The sequence below is a fragment of the Vigna radiata genome, unplaced genomic scaffold (assembly GCF_000741045.1).
Source record: "Vigna radiata var. radiata cultivar VC1973A unplaced genomic scaffold, Vradiata_ver6 scaffold_154, whole genome shotgun sequence".
Lineage (NCBI taxonomy): Eukaryota > Viridiplantae > Streptophyta > Magnoliopsida > Fabales > Fabaceae > Vigna > Vigna radiata.
In genome coordinates, this window is record NW_014542916.1 from 331,258 (window position 1) to 354,308 (window position 23,051).

General features: G+C 33.7%; 2 protein-coding genes across 9 annotated transcripts; one reads left to right on the plus strand and one right to left on the minus strand.

Moving 5' to 3' along the window:
• The first annotated feature begins 6,666 nt into the window (after window positions 1-6,666).
• On the plus strand, window positions 6,667-8,601 carry LOC106752547. Its single transcript, XM_014634248.2, has 2 exons — window positions 6,667-7,032; window positions 8,361-8,601. Exon 1 carries the CDS (start codon window positions 6,860-6,862, stop codon window positions 7,004-7,006), a length of 147 nt encoding a protein of 48 aa, XP_014489734.1. The 5' UTR covers window positions 6,667-6,859; the 3' UTR covers window positions 7,007-7,032; window positions 8,361-8,601.
• Window positions 8,602-9,397: 796 nt separating this feature from the next.
• LOC106752572 lies at window positions 9,398-22,673 on the minus strand. 8 transcript variants are annotated; one of them, XM_022777172.1, is made up of 9 exons: window positions 22,008-22,025; window positions 21,234-21,339; window positions 19,751-20,120; window positions 18,026-18,150; window positions 14,370-14,591; window positions 11,579-12,067; window positions 11,256-11,330; window positions 11,085-11,175; window positions 10,579-10,912 (listed from the first exon to the last, which is right to left on the minus strand). In XM_022777172.1, exons 4-8 carry the CDS (start codon window positions 18,051-18,053, stop codon window positions 11,114-11,116), a joined length of 876 nt encoding a protein of 291 aa, XP_022632893.1. In that variant the 5' UTR covers window positions 18,054-18,150; window positions 19,751-20,120; window positions 21,234-21,339; window positions 22,008-22,025; the 3' UTR covers window positions 10,579-10,912; window positions 11,085-11,113. The 8 variants fall into 8 exon arrangements, with proteins under 8 accessions (XP_014489771.1, XP_022632893.1, XP_014489769.1 ...); XM_014634285.2 differs by lacking the exons at window positions 10,579-10,912; window positions 18,026-18,150; window positions 19,751-20,120 and adding exons at window positions 9,398-10,236; window positions 22,540-22,673 and having other exon boundaries at window positions 22,008-22,090; XM_014634283.2 differs by lacking the exons at window positions 18,026-18,150; window positions 19,751-20,120 and adding an exon at window positions 22,540-22,673 and having other exon boundaries at window positions 22,008-22,090.
• Between the last annotated feature and the right edge of the window lie 378 nt (window positions 22,674-23,051).

Genomic DNA, 23,051 nt, shown 5'->3' on the forward strand with positions numbered 1-23,051 from the left:
ATTTGAGGAATATATGTTGATAGGATATTATTCATGGTCTCGGGGTATTGCAAAAGCAGTAAGAGAAGGGGAAACAAAGTCTCGAGTTGCATGAGAGGGAATTGTATAAATGAGTATTTGGGTGGAGAAATAAGGGGGGTTGTTCTCGGGTTGAATGGTAGGAGAAAATTAAAATGAAGGATAAATGGGTTTGAAGGAGAAAGAAAATCAAAGAATGTGTAGTTTACATTGGGTGGACGAAGTGAGTGGAGAGAGAAAAGAAACCTTTGCATGGAGTATTAAGGACATTGGTTACCTTGTTTTGGAGTTGCTACTGGAAGTAGGTGGAAGTAGGAAAAAAGAAGAAGAAATATTGTGGTTGTAGAGAAGATATGAGTGTAATAGAATGGTGATGATGTTGTGTTTATACGTAAGTAATTAAGAGAAACGGAAGAATGGGGTATTGGGTTTTTAGTTAAAAAAGAAAAAGAAAAAGAATTAAATAAAAGTAAAAAGAAAAGAAAGAAGAAAATTGTATTTTTAATAAGTTAAGAATGAGTGTAGAACCACGGTGAGGGTGTTTAATCCTTTAAATGGTATTTAATTTAGAACCACGTTGAATTTGTATGCGGAGATAATATTCCTCTTTCATTGTCTTATTTAATTTAGAATAAGTTGCGAGAAGGCCAGTACCGATGTTAAATCAACTTCATCCGATTTGTCATCCATACATTGTCGATGTTGTTGTCGATGGTCATTGCAGTTATTGATGCATTGTTGCTTTGTTGGGTCTAGGTGAAGAGGCATGGCCTGTTATCCAACATGACCTTTATGAAGAACTAACTCAGTCTCATGATGAATACGCAAATTTAGTAAGAAGCTACGATCAATTCGAAGAACTACGTCAGTCATTGATTGTCCACGATCGATCACAGGTATTTGTTAAGAACCTCATTAACATTACCTAATTGTTATTTTGTATTTGTTTTCATAAATATTACCTTCAACCATTATAGGTTAATGCTAAGAAGTGAATGATCATACCGGACATTGGCTATGCCATTGTAAATAGATACAATGTCATCTTATTATGTTTGTCGTATGTTCAAAGTTTTACCATATTCCCACTACGCACTCCACCGCCTACTGATATTAGACAACATTGGATCTTATGCATTGGATTTGTTAATGGATGTCATTTCGTACAGGTAAACTTCCATTTTTATTATACCATAACCATTACCCATTATGATTCATTCACTAATATTAAGTTTCCAGGTTCAATTAGAAGATGGTTATCCGTTACCCATGGTGGACATCATTTCCTCAAACCATTGTTACCCACAGGCGCGAGCATGGTCATCATTTTATACACATAGGATGCAATCATTTATGGAGTTAATAGAACTTACGTAGATCTTGGAGAAGACTGAAATGAAGTTTGTTATATAGTAATTTATTTTTTCAATTGTAAATATTTTTTGTACTAATTCATTGTTTTCAATTGATTGTCGTATTAATTGAATTATTTGAATCGTGTCTCGTTATATTTTGATTCAACGAAGGCGGTTCATATTAATGCGTTCAAAAAATTAGAAATAGTCAAAGTATGGAAACCATACAAAAATATGCATTATAAATACTCAAAGTATAATTAAACATTACATAAAGAAGCATTAAAAAATAAACATATATAACAATGTCCTTTCAAGAAAATGATGCTCGTCCACACACATGACGAGCACCTTTACTAGTACTAGCCTCATACTCCTCAACGAATCTACGAGAAACATGTAGTGTCTTAGTAGTACACTGATAAACTACAATGCCCTCTATTACGTCTCGACAGGTTAACATGCTCTGCAGCATCTTGATCACACGCCTCATACCACCCTAAAATGAATATAACAAAATAAATAAATTAACTATGTAAACAAAAAATTGATATAATAAACAATCACACTCAGTTTCATTACATACCAACAATCCAGATTACGGCGACCGTCTACAACAAACTGAGGGAACTGGGATGTCATCCGGAAGGTGTCGCTTTATGCGCGAAACAAGACTGGGTCGGTCATCGTCGTCAACTGGAGTGATGTACGGGTGGGACACCTGTCTAAACCACACTAGGTATCCATCAACATACGCAGAGGGGTCCTGAGCTTCAATGACACCAGTAACGCCATGCTCTACATACCTCAGCCAATTTAGATCAATCGTATGAATGTATGTCATCGAAAGGCTCTCGAGCTAACATGGTATGATCTGCTGAAAATCGAACTGACGCAATACGCGTTCAGGAAAATGTTGGTGAATCATGTCGCCTAGTCGGATCCATCCTGTTGAATTCACTCCTTGTAGACCTCGCGGAGCCAGTTCAGCCTAACTTTTGGACCGCGTGACTGCTTCATCTTGGTTGAAGCTTTGGTGCGGTCGACGCCAAGCAAGTCCATAAGATGAGATCAAGCCTCATCATACTTTAAGTCCTCCACCTCACAAAATTGCCCCATGATAGGTAGGTGGAGCAGATTGTGAACGTCATCTAATGTGACACTCATCTCACCTATCAGGAGGTGGAAAGTATTTGTCTCTAGGTGCCACCTTTCCACAAGGGAAACGATCAATCCATGATCCGCATACTCGTATGATAGGTTGACTGAAGAAGCCAACCCTGACATGGAGATATAAGGCTTAATAGCCTCATGATACATTCCAAAATGTTTTAATTTTTTACCATGGGACATCACTTTGATCTCCCATCGATCCTACATAAAAACACAAAATTATATAACAAAAATAAATAAATAAATAATCAACAATTAAATTGTTTTAGGTTGATGACTAACCTGGCCTTGCCATATGGCAAATGCAAGATGTTGGATATAATGTGTAAGCAAGGAGATGTCACGTGGACCTCCTGGAAATCCATCATCTTCAACTTCATCTTCTTTTTCACTATAGTCATCATGTTGTTGAACATCCTCCTGTTGAACATAATCGTTCTCACCATGTCCCTGCTGTATAAACTCCTCCTGCTCCTCATGATCATGCTCATCAATGACGTCCACACGATATTTTTCTACACGTCTTCTACAAGCAGATGTCGTAGGTTGTCTCCTTTCATCATGTGATGAAGATGATGGCTTACCAAGAGAGGATGAAGTCTCACCATGATAAGATGATGCACCTCTAGTTCTAACCATTTCTATTAACCAATTATATTATTAACATATTATATAGAACAAAAATAAATAATTATATAATAAGAAATAAAAAATTTAAAATTAATAATAAAATCATAAAAAAATAAATAAAATAACAAAAAATTACTTAAATAATTACAAATAACAAAAAAGATAATATTTACGGATAATAATAATTATTTAATTAATTAAATAATTTAAAATAAATTCTAAATTCATAAACAAAAATTAAAACAGTAAATAAAATTATATACATAATAAATAATATAAAAATTTAAAAATTAAAAAAAACAACAATTTAAAAAAATTAACAAACAAACAAAAAGAAATTCAAAATATACTCCAAAAATATATTATATTTTATTTAACATTTAAACCTAACAAAAAGAATAAAAATTTTACAAACAAAAATAAAAATTGTTAAGCAAAAATAAAATATTAAAGAAATAAATAAAATAACAAAAAAATTACTTAAATAATAATTAAATAATTGCAAATAAGAAAAAAATAATATGTACGAAAATAAAATTTACGGATAATAATAATTATTTAATTGAATAAATTATTTAATAAAAATTCTAAATTCATAAACAATAATAAAAAAGATTAAATATAATTATATACATAATAAATAATATATAAAAATTTAAAATAAACAACAATTTCAAAAAAAAAAAACTAACAAAAAAAATCAAAATATACTCCGAAAATATATTACATTTTATTTAACATTTAAACCTACATTAAAATTCAGATTTTACAAATAAAACTAAAAATTCTTAAAAAAAATTGTACTAACTTAATAAACAAATAACACATACCATACCTTAAGACCCTAAACTGCGTAAGTCCATGTACATCAAAATATACAGTCGCAAATTGAACTTTGGTTGGCCTTAGCCGCAGTTCCAACTGCTGACAACCTAGATCCGCACTTCTAAGTGCGCCAGTTATGTACCTTTAAAAATCAACCGCAAATCCACTTGCAATTACCATCACTCGCAGATCCAACTACGACGCAACTTAATCCGCACTTCTAAGTGCGACGACCATTAACTACGGTTCCATGTGCGGTTTGGCCTACAACTCTCCCATTCCACACCCAGCCCATATCAAGCATATATAAAACATAATAAGCACAAATCAACCAAGCACAAACATATATTCTATCATACAACAAAACATTTTTTTCCGTACCCACATATACTAGAGATCAACCAAAAATCAAAATAACTAACTTGGACGCAAAAAAAAGGATGATGTACGTTAAATGTGTGTGAAGAACGCACCCTACAACCATGGCACCAACACGAAACAGTGAAGAAATGAGGAAGAAGAGCTAACCATGACACCAACACGAAAAAGTGAACAAACACTCAACAAACAAGGAAGGAGGGGGAAGGAAGACCACTCAACAAGTTCAAAAATTGTTAAAAAGGAGGAAAGAGGGAAGGACTACAGAGAAGAAAAAGAAGAAAGACTCTAAAGATGTAGAGTTTCATGTGAAATGCGACAAAAAAAACTTTTAATTTTATCAATGAATGGGTCAATTAACCAAAATATGCGACAGAAGTAGAGTTAGAAGTAAAGTTGGAATTAAAAATAAAAAATAAAAATTGAAAGATACAGGATGAACTTATGAACTTAGTGAGGTGGAGGGAGAATGAATCATGAAGTTATTATAATATTTAAAAATAATAGGGTTATGAGATCCAAGACACACCTATGAGGGAAAGAGATGTAGAACGAGTGCTCTCAAAAGTTTTGGTGAGAAGCAAGTGGGAAAAGGATTTATTACTCAGTATCTAAGTTTTGCATATTTATATAATAACCAAACATTTCAAAAAAATTATATCATATCGAGATAATTTTTCTATTACCAGTGGATAAATTTTAGGTTGAAGTTATACTTCAATTGCAAATACATGACTATAAAAATGTAAATTCTTAATTGGCTTTCCATTCTTTATTTTACTTTTTACATCAATTGTTTTAACTTTTCATAATTTCTGCACACTTAATTTTTGACATCTCATTTTATTATACATACAGCTTTTTTTTCTTCTAAAAAATAATAAAAATATAACAAAATATAAAAATAAAATATTATTTTCTTTTCGATGCATTTATGTGGCTTGCATATCTTAACATCTTTTTTCAAATAATAAACTATGGTGGTAATTTTCAAACTATTTTTTAAAAATATTTGAGGCTCGTCAACTTGATATAATAAATGTTTGATGGTTTGAGGCTTATGAACTTGGTATATGTAAGGCTTGTTAGCCTAAATATACAAAAAGGTTTTTTAACTTGAAACATAAACATCAAAGAGGCAATTGAATGTCTGTAACAGTAAAAGTCAGAAAAATTCTACAAGTTACAAAGCTCTCCATGTAACAAAGGGGAAAAGTACATAATAAAAGTTTAACATAGAAGATTAATATATATATATATATATATATATATATGCTTACACACATTGTGTATATAATGGGGTAACATAAGTAGTAATCACTGTGGGAATGTTGAACATGATAGTAATAAAACCTGTCACAAATACTGTAACTGAAATTAGGAAGTATTAGAACTGATTATCCTTATTATTTAAAAGTCATTATATTATGAGGAGGAAACTATTTGATGCATAGAAAAGTTATTTATATGTGTGTGCGATAAATATATATTTCTTTTTGTCATTTTCATTAAAAAGGAGGGAAGAAATATATATAGATATATTAGTTAAATAATATGAATAGATTAAATATTATATGTTAGAAAAAAAAAGATGATGATTTTTAAATAAACTTTGATGGATCATAAACTTCTCGGTGAACAAATAATTATAAAATAAATAAATAAATAATTTTGTTTTTCATTTATTTTAAATATTTTGTAAAAAAGGAGAAATTTTTAATCTCTGGCCTAACAATAAAATAATAAAGTTATTAAAAAATAATATAATTTAATAGATTATTTTAGAAAATATTATAGTATAAATTTTGGATGTGATACAAACTCAAAATCCTTCTATTACAATCACTAATATTAAACTTTCACTTCAGCTACAACAACAACAGACACATAACATATAAAGACAAACTTAAAATCCTCCAAAAATGTCTCCTTTTCTGTAAACATGAAAATCAGTGTTAGATACATGCAATAACAAACTCATAGATACGAGAAATTCCTGAAACAGAGAGAAATAAAATGCAAATGAATGAGAATAGTTAATTGTTCAATTCTTAAAATAGGGTAATTAAAGCTGATGTTGATAGATTTGGAAAATTTTAAAATGTGGAAATTACAATTAATGTTATTATTTCTGCAAGAGTTAAAACAATTATATCTGTAAAATATCTAGTTTTAGAGTTTAAATTCAAAAAATGCAAGAATAAAAGGAAAAAAAAAAATCATACATGAATGATATTTATATAACATGAGAAATAAGAGCATGTGAAGAATGCCAAAATATGTTGTGGCCAACATTTCTCAAAGAAAACTCCTTGATTTGGGTTAAGGTGGTGAGGAAGTAACCACATAGTTTTCGAGGTTGTTGAGTTTAGTAGACATAACATAAATATAAATAGGTTATAATATTCGATAAGGGTTCCCAGAAGCCTGAATGGGTTTCCGTTTACCACTTCGTCTTCTTCCTTGAAACCACACATCTCATGGCAATGGCACTCGACGCTGCAGTTTGGATCGTAAAGATGACATGGATTGCTCTCAGTGGCTGGATTAGTTCTTGTTTAACTGTTGCTGATGAATTTGCCTCTTCTCTACGTTCTGGCGATATTGGCCCTTTTCATGTGGGTTGACTCAATTATGTCTCTTTCTTCCAACGGTAATGGCTACACAGCATCACTTTTTGTACTTTTCGATTGCCCTTCAAACTGGGCTTGATTTGATGTACTGGGTATGTGTCAAAATCTCTTCTTTCAGTCTTGCTTGTGTGTTTTGAGCTGGAGTGTAGTGGGTGGTTCTGGTTTGTATTTTTGGGTTATAGAAAAGGGCGTGTTTGTGTTGTGTGATTGGTTTCCTTGATTTGGGGAATTCCGAGGCTGCTTGTTTAAGGTTGTTGATTGCTTTGTTTCGGGATGAATTTGAATGCTAACACGATAGGTTGGTTCTCTGTTATTATTTGATTAGGTGATAATGCACTTGTATCAGTCAATTTCGCTATTAAGATCCATTCATAGTTGCTATTAGTGATTTGTTTGCTTAGTTTTTGTTCAATTTTGAGGCAGGGCTTTGCTTTAAGTAGTTTGCTGTATATGATAACCATTGAGCATCTGTGAGGGATCTGCAGTTCTTCTTTAGCCAAAGAAACACTATATTAGAGCATAGCATATTTTCTCTTTATTATTTGCAAGGAGTGTTAAAATGTGTCCAATCCAATCAATAACCTTGTCACCTTTTCATAGTATCTAATCCTAATTTAACTTTACCCTTTTGTAATGCTGTAATCTCTTGACCAATTAGATAATGTGATGAATATTGTGGTGTCTCAGCTGTATCAAGTTAAACCTTAAGATGTCATAAAAGCTTTCTAGAAATTACTATATTGTGCTGAGGCTAATTGGTCTGTATGTTGTTATGTTATATTAGTTCAGAATATTAGGAAAAGTACAGGTTGGATATAAATTGAAAGATTAAGGGTGCTACTTTTCATACTCTTATGAGAAAGTTGATGTTTAGAAAATTCTAGGAGCACTTATATATTATGCTTAAATTTATTTTTAGTCTCTAAAATTGGACACAAACTAAAATTCATTCTTTTTCAAACTGTATTATGATTCTTAAATTTTAAAAATAAATTAATATAACGTGTCAAACATGTTTTCAGATATTGATTATATTGTTTAACACGTTTGAAAGTTAAATATTAGTACAAAACACTATTAACAAACCAAAAAAAATTAATGTTGTTGATTAAAAAAATTATATCTATTTATTTTTAAAATTTGAAAATCAAAATATATCGAAACAAGATAAAATTCTAATTTTACATCAAATTTTTTATATATTATAATGCCACAAAAGCCATTTTTTGGCCTTAATAAAATATGACTCTCTTTTTTCTGGTTGCCGAATTTCTTTGGGCTGGCCATCATATATACCCTTTTCTGGAATTTGGTTATAGATCATCAATTTTGTCTTCATATATTGCAGGGGTAAGTCTGGAGGAACAATTTGGTTTGAGAGTTTTTTGCTCTATAAGTAGAAAATATTAGGTTGGCTCATTATATATGGTGCATTCTCTGTCTGTGGGGTTCAATGTAAGAAGAGTTGATGCATTAATAGAATAAGAACATCTAAGAGAAAGTTGGCCCGTTTGTTGTTGTGATGTTTTTTTCATCTTGTCGTGATGTTTGAGATTTTGAATATTAAACTTATGAAAACAATCTCTGAATCTGTTTTCGTTGCTCTGATCATGTCGTCCAAGTTGATAAATCAAATCATGAATTATCTTCATATTAACAGGTTCTGTAGTTTTGGTTTGCTCTGTTTCATTTATTCTCTGATCTTTACTATCTTTAGATATAGCTTCAAAATCTCACATTAACTTAAGATAACCTGTATTAACTTGTTTAGACTCTTGTTTAGGTATCATGAAGTAGAAACAACAGTGTAATGAAATGGATGATTGAAAAGAATAATGAGTTCCATTTAAAAATTCAAGTAATATTTAAAGAAACTTGAAGTTTGACAGTGCCCAGTGGCAACAAAGTGAAACGACAGATTAAAAAGAACACCTTTCGGTAAATCTGGAGAGGGAATTCTTTTGCACAGGAAGGGAAAAATTATCTATAGAAATTTTTACTTGTTTGTGTAGTTTTTTCTGTTTATATAAAGAATACAAGTTAAAACAACTTTTTCATAGTAGTTTATCAAAATAATTTGCTACCCAAGTTAATTATGAGACACAAAAGATAGTTTTATAAATTTTTTATACTAAAACTACTCATCCTTTTCGTAGGAGTCTTTCTCATGCAACCGTTTTTTCTGCATTACACATTTATATCAGTCTTTATGTAAGGATCCCAATGCATCTCTTCTTCACTTTATGTTTTCCTTCGTGCTCCTTTTTTCATGCTTTGAATCTACCCCACTTTCATTATAATTTTAAGTGTGTTTTTTATTCTTTTACGATCACTTTCTGTTTGTTTTTATTTTTTTTACTTTCTTTGTGGGCTGATTTTGAGTAAAAATAAAAATTGGATTAAGATAAAAATAGTAATCTCTAATTGTTATACAACAATAATTACAGGAGATTCATTCAAAATTAGGCCTGCTTGTTATTTTTTAGTCAAACAACCTTATACATACGCGTTTTCCTCTTTCTAAATTCTTGTTTATTTCCCATACATAATTGTTGAACATAATTTTTGGCAAACGGAACATCTAATTAAATACGAGTTTTCCCCTACCATAATTGATCGAGTAACGTATTTATATTAGTTTTGGTTGGACTCTGTTAACGCATACTCTGAACAAAATGACATAATTTATACGTTTACATCTGGATAAAAAAAATTACAACAATAAATTACAAAAAAATAATAGTAGGTGTACATTTTAAGGGTTATAACAAGAGCTAATATACATATATATACACATAGACGCGTACACCATACGTGATATATGTGATATCAGTGTATCTAAAATGAGTGCAATATTTCGTGAATATTGCAAATTAGTCCTATATTTAAATAGATGTTGCTACATTTGCCAAAAATCTTCATAACTGAAGAATAGTAAAGGAGAATGGCAATCGGCGTTGGCATGATAGGCCGCAAAGGAGAATGGGGGGCGTGAATTTGTTTAACTTTAAAAATAAAATTAGAGCGCAAAGGGAAATTGGGTTAACATTAGAATCTACTTCACCATGAAGCACTCAATCTAGGAAGAAGTCTGCCTTCTATCTTTCTTTTTTCCAAGTTGATTTAAGTTTCTGGATTTGTTTCATCTCCACAGCATTTTAACAGTTTTTTTTAATCCAAGATTCTGGATGAATCGAAGACCTTCGCAGGAGTCTTTCTTCTTCCTTTGGAACATTTGAAACAAGTTCTAGTTATGTTTCAGCATTATTTCAAAGAATGAAACATCTTAATTCTAAATGAAGATGCTTAGGCAGATATGCAGAAGGGAAGAGCTGGAAATTTTATTGCAAGATCAAACGCCGGTTTTCAAAACCTGAAGGCCTACTTAATAAAATTGGGAAAACTGTAATAGCAAAGCAAGCAGGAGATGCTTGCGTGGCCTCATCATGGTCCATTCACAACAAAGTCCTGGTTAAAATTTGAGATTCCCTCGACTACATACTATTGTATGTTATTTTTAAAAAAAGGAAAAAAAAAAATCCCGACTAGTTTAACCAGACAGTCAATCAAGTCAAGTATACTGTTTAGTACTTTTCTAAGAAAATAATTTTATGCAGTCTTATATCAGGAAAATCAACAAAACACAATAATATAATTCTAGTATGAACACAATGTAGAATAAGCATATAGTACAAAAGGCCAAACACACAAGGGGAAAAAAGATTATTATTTATTTGCACCGAGTCTTTCCCTTCCATGCAAGCATTCCAACTTTCATTTCACCATCACCAATAATGAGGTGAGTGCACTTTCTACACACCAATTGCATATGTTCATCCAACAGTTAAATTTCAAAACCTCTAAAGTTTTATGTACAATATTTTAAGCATTTTGTTCAACCTACAGGCAATATAAACAATTATCAGCTCTGTAGCTAAAACGGTTATAGTTGTCACTTCGCATGAATCTGACAATTTTTAAGAAAAACATAGCGTGATTTAATTGGAAAGTTTTGCACATTATGGTATTTTCCACATAACCTGATCCTTAATAATAGAAGTAAAGAACAAACCTGCAAGTTCGACAACCAAATGGTATCAACTATTCACTCCCAAAGTCTTCATAACTTAAACCTTCTGATATGGAGTCTAGCCTATTATTGTCTATTTAAAACCAAGATAACAACGGTATTAGCATTGCGGAACAAAACAACAGAATACAGGTGAGTGAAAATGTTTCTTACCTTGTTCTCCTCTGTCGAGAAAGTTTTCATTATCCGTAGCTAGGAAGGGTGACCTAGAATAGGTCTCCAGTATATCTGTCAAATAAGAAGCTTAACTATTAGTGCAGATTATTTATCCAATCCTATCTGTTTGTTACTTGATACACTAGTATGTAATAGCATAGAAAAAGGCTGGAAACTTTGAAAAATGAAAAAATATGAAATGCTTGACTGGCATTATACTCAACACCATCAACAAAGATCCACTTTCTCTGACACGAGCAAAAGAATGCAATGCGTGAACAATACACAAGGATCCCACACAAGCTTGAGAGAAGACATACCAGAACTCTGAGAAAAATCGGCAGTCAGATCTGAAAGGCTAAAATTTCTGGGAATCTGCCCCAGAAATCCAAATGAAGAAGTGTCTGGATCTAGGACTGCATCGTTCAAAGAATGTGAGTTGGACTCGACATTAGTGAATGACGTAACTGAACTGCCACCAATAGCTGGGCGTGGCTCCAGGACATTTCCATCAGTACCAAACATGTAAGGAGAACAACCAGAATATCCAGGCTCAGATTTAATCATCCCACCGTTGATTCCTTGTATCAGACCCATGTTTGCGTTTTGAGCAGAAAGCATGCTCGGAGGACCATTAATCCTATTGCCATGAGCTGACATATCAACTGCAGCATGCATATTTGTATGTAGTGATGACCCACCATTATTAAACACACTAGGCAATCTGGAATCAACAGGATGTTGCATATTTTCTGGCTTCAAACTTGTTTGGGTTCGGTCTGCAGTGTAGCATGCTGGATTCTCCGGTACTGTAAAGTGAGATTTGATACAAAAATTTATCAGAATCAAACATGCAATAACAAGAGTAGAATTACACTAGTTACTTTACTCCCTTCATCAGTTTATTTGCTTATTTACAATACAAGAGTAGAATATGCAATTTGAATACTTAGAAGGCTACAAAGAATATGGCAGAAACAGTCATAAAATTAGTATATAATAATAATTTTCATGTTCCAGGAAATTCATTTTCTTCTTTGAGAACTGCGAATGTCAGACAAATTTTTCTTCAAAAAAAGACCTCAAAAATATTGCAGCCAATAATAAGACAATTAAAACACAACGTCTTTTAGACTTCAATCTACTCCATCTAATCTAAAGATAAAAACAATTACACAATTTTTGGCCAGTCAGAAATCACATACGTAACAGCTTTACTCTCAGTATAAATGTAAGAATATCCTTGAAGTTGAAATATTTTATTCTATATATATCCAACATCAAATTATACTCCCTTATAAAAAAGATATCAAATTATATTGTCACTTTGGCTGTTATTTTTTACAAGCTAGAAATCTTGGTTGGAAATATTGTACTTGTTTCTCTTTTATATCGGCAAGATAATAAGAATTTTGAATTTTTATTTTATTTATTATGGACCTTGTTTAGGAGCTTTATGGAGTAACATTCTTATCGTTACTCCGTTGTTTCTGAGCAGGATTTTAGGTAACACATATGGTATGGTTTATGATTAGTTATTAGCAAGGATTCACATATTTGGATTAGTTATCAATGAAAATCCAAAGTCTGAGATATCCATCAAGGAACTGTGTTTTGAGGCATTTGATGGTTGCTCTGGTATTCGTGGCTTGGGCCCGTCAATGGTTTGCCCTGGTTATATAAACCCCACCCCAAGTTCATCTGGTGATAATGTTTGATCTTCAAATACTACTTTTTCATTTCTATATATATTCTGAAGAACTCCACTCTACTTTTAATCTTATTGGAGGAAGAAGAATGATGCTCAATGGAGAAACAAATTGATTTTGGATGACTATATTATTTAAAGATTATATTACTTTTATTAGTTCAAGAATGAAGTATGCTATGGGTTATTTATTCTATTCAATTTCATAAGAACAAGTTTTTAAGAAAACAACCTTGTGTTTTTCTAATCAATTTAAATGACAATGTCAAATATAGTAATTAGGAGACACTAAAAGTCTCAACAATTATTAAACTCATTAAATGTCTTAATAAATATCAATTTCATTAATCCGTTCTATCATTAAAAATTTTAAGAAATTAAATATTTAAAAATTATTGAGACAATTTATTATTTTTTAATATAAAAAAGTACACGATCATTTTGGTTCCTAAAAAAATCTTACTAATATGGTCCAGAAAAAAGTTGACATCAATTTAGGTGCTAAAATATCCAAATGATCCTCTGATTAAGAAGCCTCTAATAAACTCCCACTTCACATTATGTGATTTTGTGGCACACTTCTTTATCACTCAAATGACCTGGCTCTCTTAGAAGTTTAAACCAGGGCTTCTAAGCTATATAATAACAGACACCCACTCTACTTCTTACACAACACATCTAACCATCAAACTCATACAAACTTCTTATAAGCCTATTGCTCTCTTAACCTAAATTTCACCTACTTTTGAACCTCCAACAACCACAATCCCCAGACAATCTATATCATTAACAAACCACCACCATTAACCATTTACAGCACCTGAACGCATCATCCACCTTCAGTTTTTTATAGCCTAAAAGCCCAAAACTCCAGAGAACTCAACTCACATTCTTCACCTGCAACAAAGAATTTCCCCCTAAATTTCCAAAACTAACAACAAACTTGGAATTGGTGATTCTTTCTAAGTCAGTTCTAAATCAGGTAAAATCTACCTTTCATAGTGTTTTATATTCTTGGTACCTAGAAATAAAAATTGATACCATTAAACCAATATCTCGACCAGCAATAGAAATGAATGGCAATGCTAACAAGACCAGAAAAAGTAGAGTACATTTTACCAGAGGATTAGCTTCAAAACATTCAACTTTTACTTCTTCAAGTTTGAAACAATTAGTGAATGATGAAATCCAATGAATATTTTCGAAGTCAACCCCCTATTTATCAAGCCTTAAAAGAAGCCAGGACATTACATGTTGGGAAAATAATGGGGGTTGCATCTAAGTGTGAGAAAGAGACCATATAAGCCCCATGAAAAGCCCAGAGTGAGAAAAAAGACATCAAGCTACACAATCCATTGAGAATGAAAAGGTGTCAACAGCATTCAGAGAGGTAATGAACTTACTTCCAGGGATATGTGATCCATTAGAGTTAGGCAGTGACGAAACGGCAGGGATATGTGACCCATTAGTTGTAGGCAGTGAGGCAACAGCAGTTGAGTGTAACTGCATTAATTGGACCTGCTGGTCAAGCAATTTGTTGAATTGCAATATTTGCTGCTTCAAAACCAATCTTGCATAATAAGCCTTGAAGAACTCTTCATTTTCTTCTTCAAGCTTTTGCCAAACTGAAAAATGAGGGGAAAAAGGAAAAGAAACTTATGATTGGATATTAAATGATGGATGCAATGTGACAATCATTACAGCAATGCCAATCAGAAGGACTAATAGCAATTTCAATCGCAACTATCAATTACCAAACCTTATCTATATCCCCAAGTCCAGAACTATATTAAGTATCAAAACTATAATGGCTTTAGCAAGAAAAGAATTGGGAAAAACCACTGCATTGGATTTAGATAGGCAAGGGTAAAATGCAACTACTAATTCAAGAAGCTGCAACAGCAAATAAGCAATCACATGAAGTTAGATATCACAACCTTCCAAGTTTTGGCTTATTTTATAAAAATTTAATTCCTTTACAAGGAAAGTCCAAATATTACACCATGTTGAAATTGCAATCTAGATATCTGTAAAACACCATTTTACAGCCCTGCTTCCTTGTCCTAATCAGAATAATAGCTACCTAGGATCGTATATCAAGACACAACCCAGCACATATAAACCTTAATATTTAACCCAATTTTATGCCCCAAATGTGACTCTTCCTTCCTAAAACAGAACCCAACTCCCATTCAAGCCTCTGCGGCTGTCACCTTTGCAAGTCACATATGACTCATTTTCATATACCACATCTTTCGTTTTTGTTGGAGATTACACATGAATTAGAGACATGATGTTAGGTTCCTAGGTTTGGAACCTAACAAGAACACACTCGGAAGATAGAAACAGTAATGAAAGAACGGGTTTTCTATATTATTCACAATAAAAGAATAACTCTTTACAAAGAATGGGTTGGGACCATAACCTCCCTCTTCTGGCCAAAGTCCAGACTTACCATTAATTCACTCAATAATTGTCCCCTGTACAAAACCCACTCCCTATTTATAAAGTTTCTCTTCCCCTTCCCACTAACTAACTAACTGTCAAATAACCTATCATCCTATATCCTATTATTACACCCCGCTGCAGAACAAGCTTGTCCTCAAGGTTGGAACCGGAAAGTTTGATCTCATGGCTCCTCTTCATCAACTTGTTACCATATGAAGGGAACCCATTGGATGTTGCCTTCCAATTCAAGTCTGGAGGCTTGGGTGGTGGCAAAGCCTCCTCCAATGACTTCCACTCTTCCTCGATTCTTTTAGCCCAATTTTGTGAAGTCCTTAAAATCTCAACTCTGACTTCATTGGCCCTTGTAGCAACAACAATTTTGGCAGCTGCTCCATCTACTTGCAAACTCTCATAAAATTTCCATACTCTCCCTCTGTGTTATTGTTGCCCAATTCTCACATAGACTACTTCTTTTCCCTTCAACTATCTTTAGTAGAGTTGGGGCCAGATTTTTCCAAGAAAGGTGCTTGAATTTTTGATGCCAAGTCTTGCACCCCTAGACTACATTTTCTTTGTTGTTTGGATGTGCTTTTGTTGATCCTTTGGTGTTTTGAACTTTAAAAGCATTTGCTGCCCCTGTTGTTTGATCTTGGGTGTCAATCCCTTCATAAGTGATCAACTCTTCTCTTTTCACCCACGAAAAAATTGGTGTCTCCTCACCCTTCCTAGCTCCATTATTGTCAGTGGCATCCGATCCTTTTTGCTCCCAATTGCTTGCATTTTCTCCTCCACCTGAGTGTTTCTTTCCTGTCTTTACTGTTTTGACATTCACTCCACAACCTACCACAGTAAAAACAACAGTTTTTTAAACTTTTCCAGTAGCACATGTCTCCATCATAGTTTTCATCATTGCCTTCCTCTCCACGTATATTTTCTTCTCTGCTATCCTGCCCTCTAATTCTTACAAAACCATCAACACTCAAAACTGCAGCTTCCGTTTCTCTTTTCTTCTCAAAAACAAAGCCTCTATCTCTTCCTCCGAACCCCATTATTAATGCCTCTTTCAGCCCTTTCCAAGGAAGGTTCTTGGTTTTATTTTTCCAGGCCCTGAACCAATAAATTGTGCCTCCCTCCATGCAGTTGTAAGCCAACCAAGCCTCTCCTTCTCTGTGACATTATGGGTGTCAAAAAACTTCTTTGCCTGAGAGATCCATCCCAATGGGTCCANCCCCTCAAACCTGGCCAATTCTACCTGTTGCCTCCAATTCTGTTCACCCTTGTCTTCCTCCATCTCCTCTTCATCTAAACCCTTTTTCTGCCCTTTCATGACAAATTCCTTACTTCTTCCCAAGCCCTTTACGCAAATCTTGATTTCTTGCAACATTTCTCTCATTTCTTGCATATTTCTTCTGTATTTTGCCATGTTCATTTTCAGCTCGCTGGTCCTCCTCTCCAAGGTATTGTTTCTTCCTTCCATGCCTCCACCCTTTCTTGATCACTTCTTGATCTGGCTGCCCTCTCCTAAGGAGATCCAGCAGTCCTCTCCCAAGCGGAATCCAACAATCCTCTCCCAAGCGGAATCCGACAGTTCTCCCTTGATGATCCGACAGCTTCTTGATCCTTCTGCCCCACTTCAAATCTGACAAGTCGGACCAATTTGTTAGGTTCCTGCATTTGGAACCTAACAAGAACACACTCGGAAGATAGAAACAGTAAGGGAAGAATGGGTTTTCTACATTATTCACTAGTAAAAGAATTCTTCTTTACAAAGAATGGGTTGGGAGCATAACCTCCCTAGTTGGGAGCATAACCTCCCTAGTTGGGAGCATAACCTCCCTAGTTGGGAGCATAACCTCCCTAGTTGGGAGCATAACCTCCCTCTTTTGGCCAAAGTCCAGACTTACCATGAATTCACTCAATAATTACCCCATGTACAGAACCCACTCCCAATTTATAAAGTTTCTCTTCCCCTTCCCACTAACTAACTGTCAAATAACCTATCACCCTATATCACATCACATGACCAAATTATCTTTTACCTAGACTTCAACATGGTATCAAAGCCTATCCTAATGAGATGTTGGGCCAATGGTGCCATCCACTATTGGATTCCCTTCCTCCTATTTCCACACTTGAGATATTTAGTCCTTGGCATAAGGAGGTGTGATAAAGATCCCAAAATGACTAGAGCAGTATTATCAATAATGGAAAATATCAAAGCCCCAAAAGTCCTTTATAAAGTTATAACAGAAACCGTAATAAGTTATGACAGAAACAATGCAATCAAAAGAAATATATATATATATATATATATATATATATATATATATATATATATGCATATAGAAAATTTAAAAAAAATACAAAAATATAATTGTACTGCAAAGCAATGAGCACTGGTGAGCGACAATGAGCAGCATTGAGCAACAGTAAGTTGCAACGTTAGTGTAAGCAACAAAGGGACTCAAGGAGAGGCATGAGTAGAAGAGTTATTTAGAATACTAGGTTATAATAAACTTTTATTGAGTCGTTTATGGCCCAAGCTTTAGCAAAGATATCAATTGGGTTTTAAACCTAATAGAAGACCGAAAAGAGGTACAAATCTCTTTACCTACAACTAGGACTTTCTTCAGCGCCATTGCCCCTGGATAGTAGGGTTTCTTCTCCACGCCACTGCCTTTGCAAATTAGGGTTTTTCTCTTCACCTTTCGGCCATATATGTTCTACACCCACTAACTGTAATACAAAAAGCAGCCACCATGAGAAACCCGCATCGCCACCACCTTATTGTGGCGACAAGCTGCAAAACCGCCACCACTTTCCACCATGACACTGCCATAACCGATTTTCAATAACACTGGACTAGAGACATGGTCAAAGTATAATATATGAATAAGTGTAAATCTCACCTTAAAAGCCAATTTTGTAAGGTTGAGCTAGGCTTAAACTTCACTCTCTTAACATGTTATCAGAGTCATTTAGAACCTATCACAATCGAGTTTATTAGGACTATCATGTTCCCTGCTATCGAAGATATTCAATCCTCAATGTTTATGGGTATTAGAGATCCCACATCGACTAAAGATATGTTCAAATTTATATTTTCTTAGATTTTAACATAATATCAAAGTCATTCAAAACTTATCCTCGTGAGATGTTGAACCTATTGGCCATTTATTATCAAGTTCCCTTCCAACTCCCACATTCAAGATGTCTAATACTCGACGTAAAGGAAGGTGTTTGATATCCCATATCAACTAGAGATATGACCAAATTATAATATATATATATATATATATATATATATATATATAAAAATGGAAATAAACCTTACCTTAGAAACCAATTTTGTGAGTTTGTTTTAGGCTTAAATTCCACTTTCTTAAAAGTTTTGAATTGTCAACCTCATCTCTCTTTCTTTGAACACAAAAAAAACACTTATGTATGCACTCTCTCTCTCTCTCACAAACACACACACACACACACATATATATATATATGTAATTTTCATTTTGATAGGATCTTACTTCCATGTTACAATCCCGCCTTTTACAATCTTGCAATCCCCACCCAACCCAATCCTATGTAGGCTCTTGATTATAACAACAATAAATAGAGGAAATACTTGTTATAAATAAGAAAATGTGAATTGAAAACTTATTTGATTGTTCAGGAATAAAAACTCTAGACAGCTCTTGTAACGTCATGCTTCTTCTAGCTTGTTGATTTGATTCACTAGATAAAGCAAGCTAGCTAATCTCCATCATAGTTTTCAGCAGTGCCAAATAGCAGAACTGCTGCAGAATAATTGTCAAGAATTGAAGAAAAGATTATCCAATTCAAAATGAGATTAGGACGTATTCTTATGCAAAATAGAATGGTAGAAGCAAATGCTTCTAGGCAACTTTGTGTTAGAATTACCCAATCCTACTGGACACTTTGTGATGCCTCCAATCTTATGCGAGATAGAAAGGTAGTAGCATATGCTTCTAGGCAACTAAGAGCACGTGAGAAAAATTACTCAACCCATGATTTAGAACTAGCTACCATTGATTTTGTACTCAAAATATGAGGACATTATGTGTATAGCAGTAGGTTTGAGATTTGTAGTGATCACAAGAGCTGCAAATACTTGTTTAATTATAAGGAATTAAACAAAAGACAAAGAAAATGGATGAAGTAGCACCGCTGATGCAGAATCATGCAGCAGAGCAGTTGGAACAAGCTACAAAAATTGAATAGCATGATAGTTTGAAGTATCAGCTGTCACAGCTGCAACAGAGGAAACAATTGCAAATAATCAAGGCTGGAATAGGCACTATGAGAAGCAAAATACCTATTCTATCCATGAAAAAAGTGTTGTTTAGAACCATGTTAGGGGATTAGTTCAGGATTCTGCCCCCTCCTTTAAATAAAAAACTGAGACCTCTACTTTCTGTCACCTACGCACACTGTATTATGAAATAGCACCCATTATTCTCCTTTCCAATGAACACCCACATTTCCCCACCAACATTTTCTGGCATTTCTGAGTATGTTCTTGCCAGCTGTGACAGTTTTTGGCCATCCCCCACCTCTGCTGCCTCTGCTCTGCTCTCCATAGTTTCACTGAGACTCCGTAGCCCCTTTCTGTCAAACATGTCACCAGCCAGCCAAGAGTACAGCCACCTCGCTTTCGGCTCCACATTGTTCAGTTTTTCCACTACCTGTTGTAGCATTTCAGGATCATGCCATTTCACACTGCTATTAGGATTGCCAATTTTGATTTCAACTTTCTGTCACAATTGCCATTCAGGAGTTCAACATTTTTTCCAGCCAATTATAACGGCCAGCAATTTGTACAGGCTTCTCCAAATTTCTTCATTTGAATAAACTTTTACTAGATCAGTTCTAAACAAGATAATCAGATAACAGATAGAATACAAATAACCAATATAATTCCCAGTGGCACGTGACAATGTTGAAAACAATTAAGTGAGGGGGCTGGCAACTTCAGGGTGATAAAAGAAATATAGAAAGTATAAAAGTCAGTTGAGAGTGGCCTAAGCCTCCATTTAGCTCAATCATAGTTAACAACCTTGGATTGCTGCATAGAGTAAGTGACCCCAAAAACACTACAGTGGGATGGTGACAGCAGGGTGGCTGCTAAACTAAAGTGTTTAGTATACAAAGTAAATACAAAAACAATGCTCCCATTCAAAATTTCAACTACCAAACCATGAGACTTCACGGAATTTTACCATTCCTCTCTATTCTTTTAACAGAAATCTAAATAACATAAATAAAATAGGAATACTGAGCAAACAATCTAGAATAAAAGTGATACCCTAACAAAACAAGCTGCTTTAAAATTCAAACAGTCAAGTCTTTAAACATTTGTTGCACAGTAAAATCCCATAAATAAGTGGTTAACTGCTGACATGAAAGATCAAAATACAACAAAGGATGATACAAGTATCTAAGAACTTCTAAATGAACCAGAATCACATCATTAACATCAATGCACCGGAGTCCTAAAAATATATTATAAGGGGAACATTTTGGTTGTTTCTTACACTTCATGCCATAAACCCACAACACCATAATGTCTTCATGTTTTAAAAGTAAGCAAAATATTTCAACGGAGAAAAACAGAAAAAATACAAGGTTTGACAATCATGATTATAAAAGTGCAACACTCAGTGAAATAAAAAATATTACAGAAATGAATCAATTACAATTTCTGTCGAACGCCTCAAAAGAATCTCACCAAGTGAAGATGGAGTAAAACATAAATGAAAATAAAAAACACCATTCCAGTGGCAGGGAAAAAAACCTACCTAGTTCAGTGAAACCAGGCTCTATTTTTGCTTGAGCTAGTAGTGTTTCCACGACTTCTTTCTGGCTCATATATAATTGCAGACACCGTTCTATGAGATTTTGCACCTGTAATGACACAATTACACCAAAAAAAAATACAGTTAGCAACCTCTGGTTGATGTAAGATGAACTGAACTGTGTAGAGAATAGTGAAGAGATTTGGAGGAAGGATATAGGGGAAGATTTTAAGTTTAAGATAGGGTAAACAGAACAAATCAAAAGTGACGAATTCAATTTGAAAAGACCCAAAACTAGTAGCCTGGCCATAATAAATACCCAATCTACACAATCCAGTGAGATACTTCAAAACCCTACACTAATAATAATACCTTAATAACGACACCCAATTAATGAATGTAGCAATAAAGCATTTAAAGAAACTTGATTCTGTTCTCACGATCAACAAAATATTACATGCTAAGAAAAAGTGAACAACAAACATGAAGACAAATTTTATGGCATATCCACACAAGGTTTTAGAAAAAGAGTCCACGACTGCAACGTTGCCGCAAAGTTCAGGTTCTTGGAGTATCTGCAAAAGCAGTTATTTACAATTTTCCACAATATCAACACGACAAAAAGGAAACGTCACTGAAATTAAAACCTTGTTTGTACGAAAAAGAAGTGACTAAACGATTATAATCGCTAAACAAGCTTGTCCTAGATAACAAATTATTTATGCAAACATCATTTCATCCTCAGAATACGCAGCACAGAGTGAAGTTCGAGCTTACCAGCTGAATATCTTGACGGGAAACCCGTCTAACTGATCCACTTGACATGTCGAAGGTTCCCAAAAATATCTGTTAACAACTATCTGAAAACACAGAGAAAAGGATTAGAGAAATGGAGCAATAACAGTCGAGTGCTTCAGTTTCACTACAAAACCACCAAACAAAAAAACAAGTGAAATTTAGCACAAAAACTTCGCCCACGGAACCATAGCAATTTGAAAAACAAAACGTGAAAACAGTATACATGAGAAAATCGAATATTCCAAATTGTGAAACGAAAGGACACAAACAAGCTAAAAGAAAAATGAAAAGATAGAAAATAATAATCGAAGCGCAGTGGGAAAGGCGGGATCAATGAAAGGAAAGACAGAAGCGTGAGAAGGAAGTTGGAGGATGAGGAACCCTGAGATGAAAAATCGGAAAACGCGATAAAAGATGAAAATCGATGAATCGGTGCATTTGTGGTGAAGCGAAATTGGAGGGAAAAGTAGTTGCAGTTGTAATTGAGAGAGATTAGGGATTTGAAGTTGACCTTCAATGGAGAAAAAGTGACGAGGAGAGAGAGAGCGAGAGAGAGAGAGAGAGGTGCTAACGAAGAGAGAATTGGGTGTGCGTGGATTAATTTTACGCTACAAACACTTGTTACAGTGGTGCAGGCATATATTCCACCACGTCGATCTAAAATATAAGGATTTTCAATTTACTGTTATACCCCTTCCTTTCAAACAAATTATTGGTTCTAAATCATTCTCCACCTTGGTCCACTTCTACATTATGGTCTTTCTTCCTATTGTATACCGTTTACTGTTAACGCTATCTTTGGTAAAAATATAAATTTAATAAAAAATAAAAAATAAGTCAAAGAATAAAGCAAATTTAGAGGTATTTGATTAAGATAAAAACGATAGAACCTGGAATACAGTTATGGATATACATGCTTTCATGAAACTAATGCAAAATAAATTAAAAATTGCAAAAATATATAAATAAATAACATCCACTTTGTTCTGTTATGATAAAATATGTAGAGTTATTATGAAAAAA

Excerpts from the sequence above, each read along its gene's own strand:
- LOC106752547 (XM_014634248.2), top strand. The coding sequence starts at position 6,860 with ATGGCAATGGCACTCGACGCTGCAGTTTGGATCGTAAAGATGACATGG.
- LOC106752572 (XM_014634285.2), bottom strand. The coding sequence starts at position 22,055 with ATGTCAAGTGGATCAGTTAGACGGGTTTCCCGTCAAGATATTCAGCTG. Across the intron at positions 21,340-22,007 it reads CCCGTCAAGATATTCAGCTG|GTGCAAAATCTCATAGAACG; the intron begins GTAAGCTCGAAC and ends GTGTCATTACAG. Across the intron at positions 11,331-11,578 it reads CGATTTTTCTCAGAGTTCTG|ATATACTGGAGACCTATTCT; the intron begins GTATGTCTTCTC and ends CTTATTTGACAG.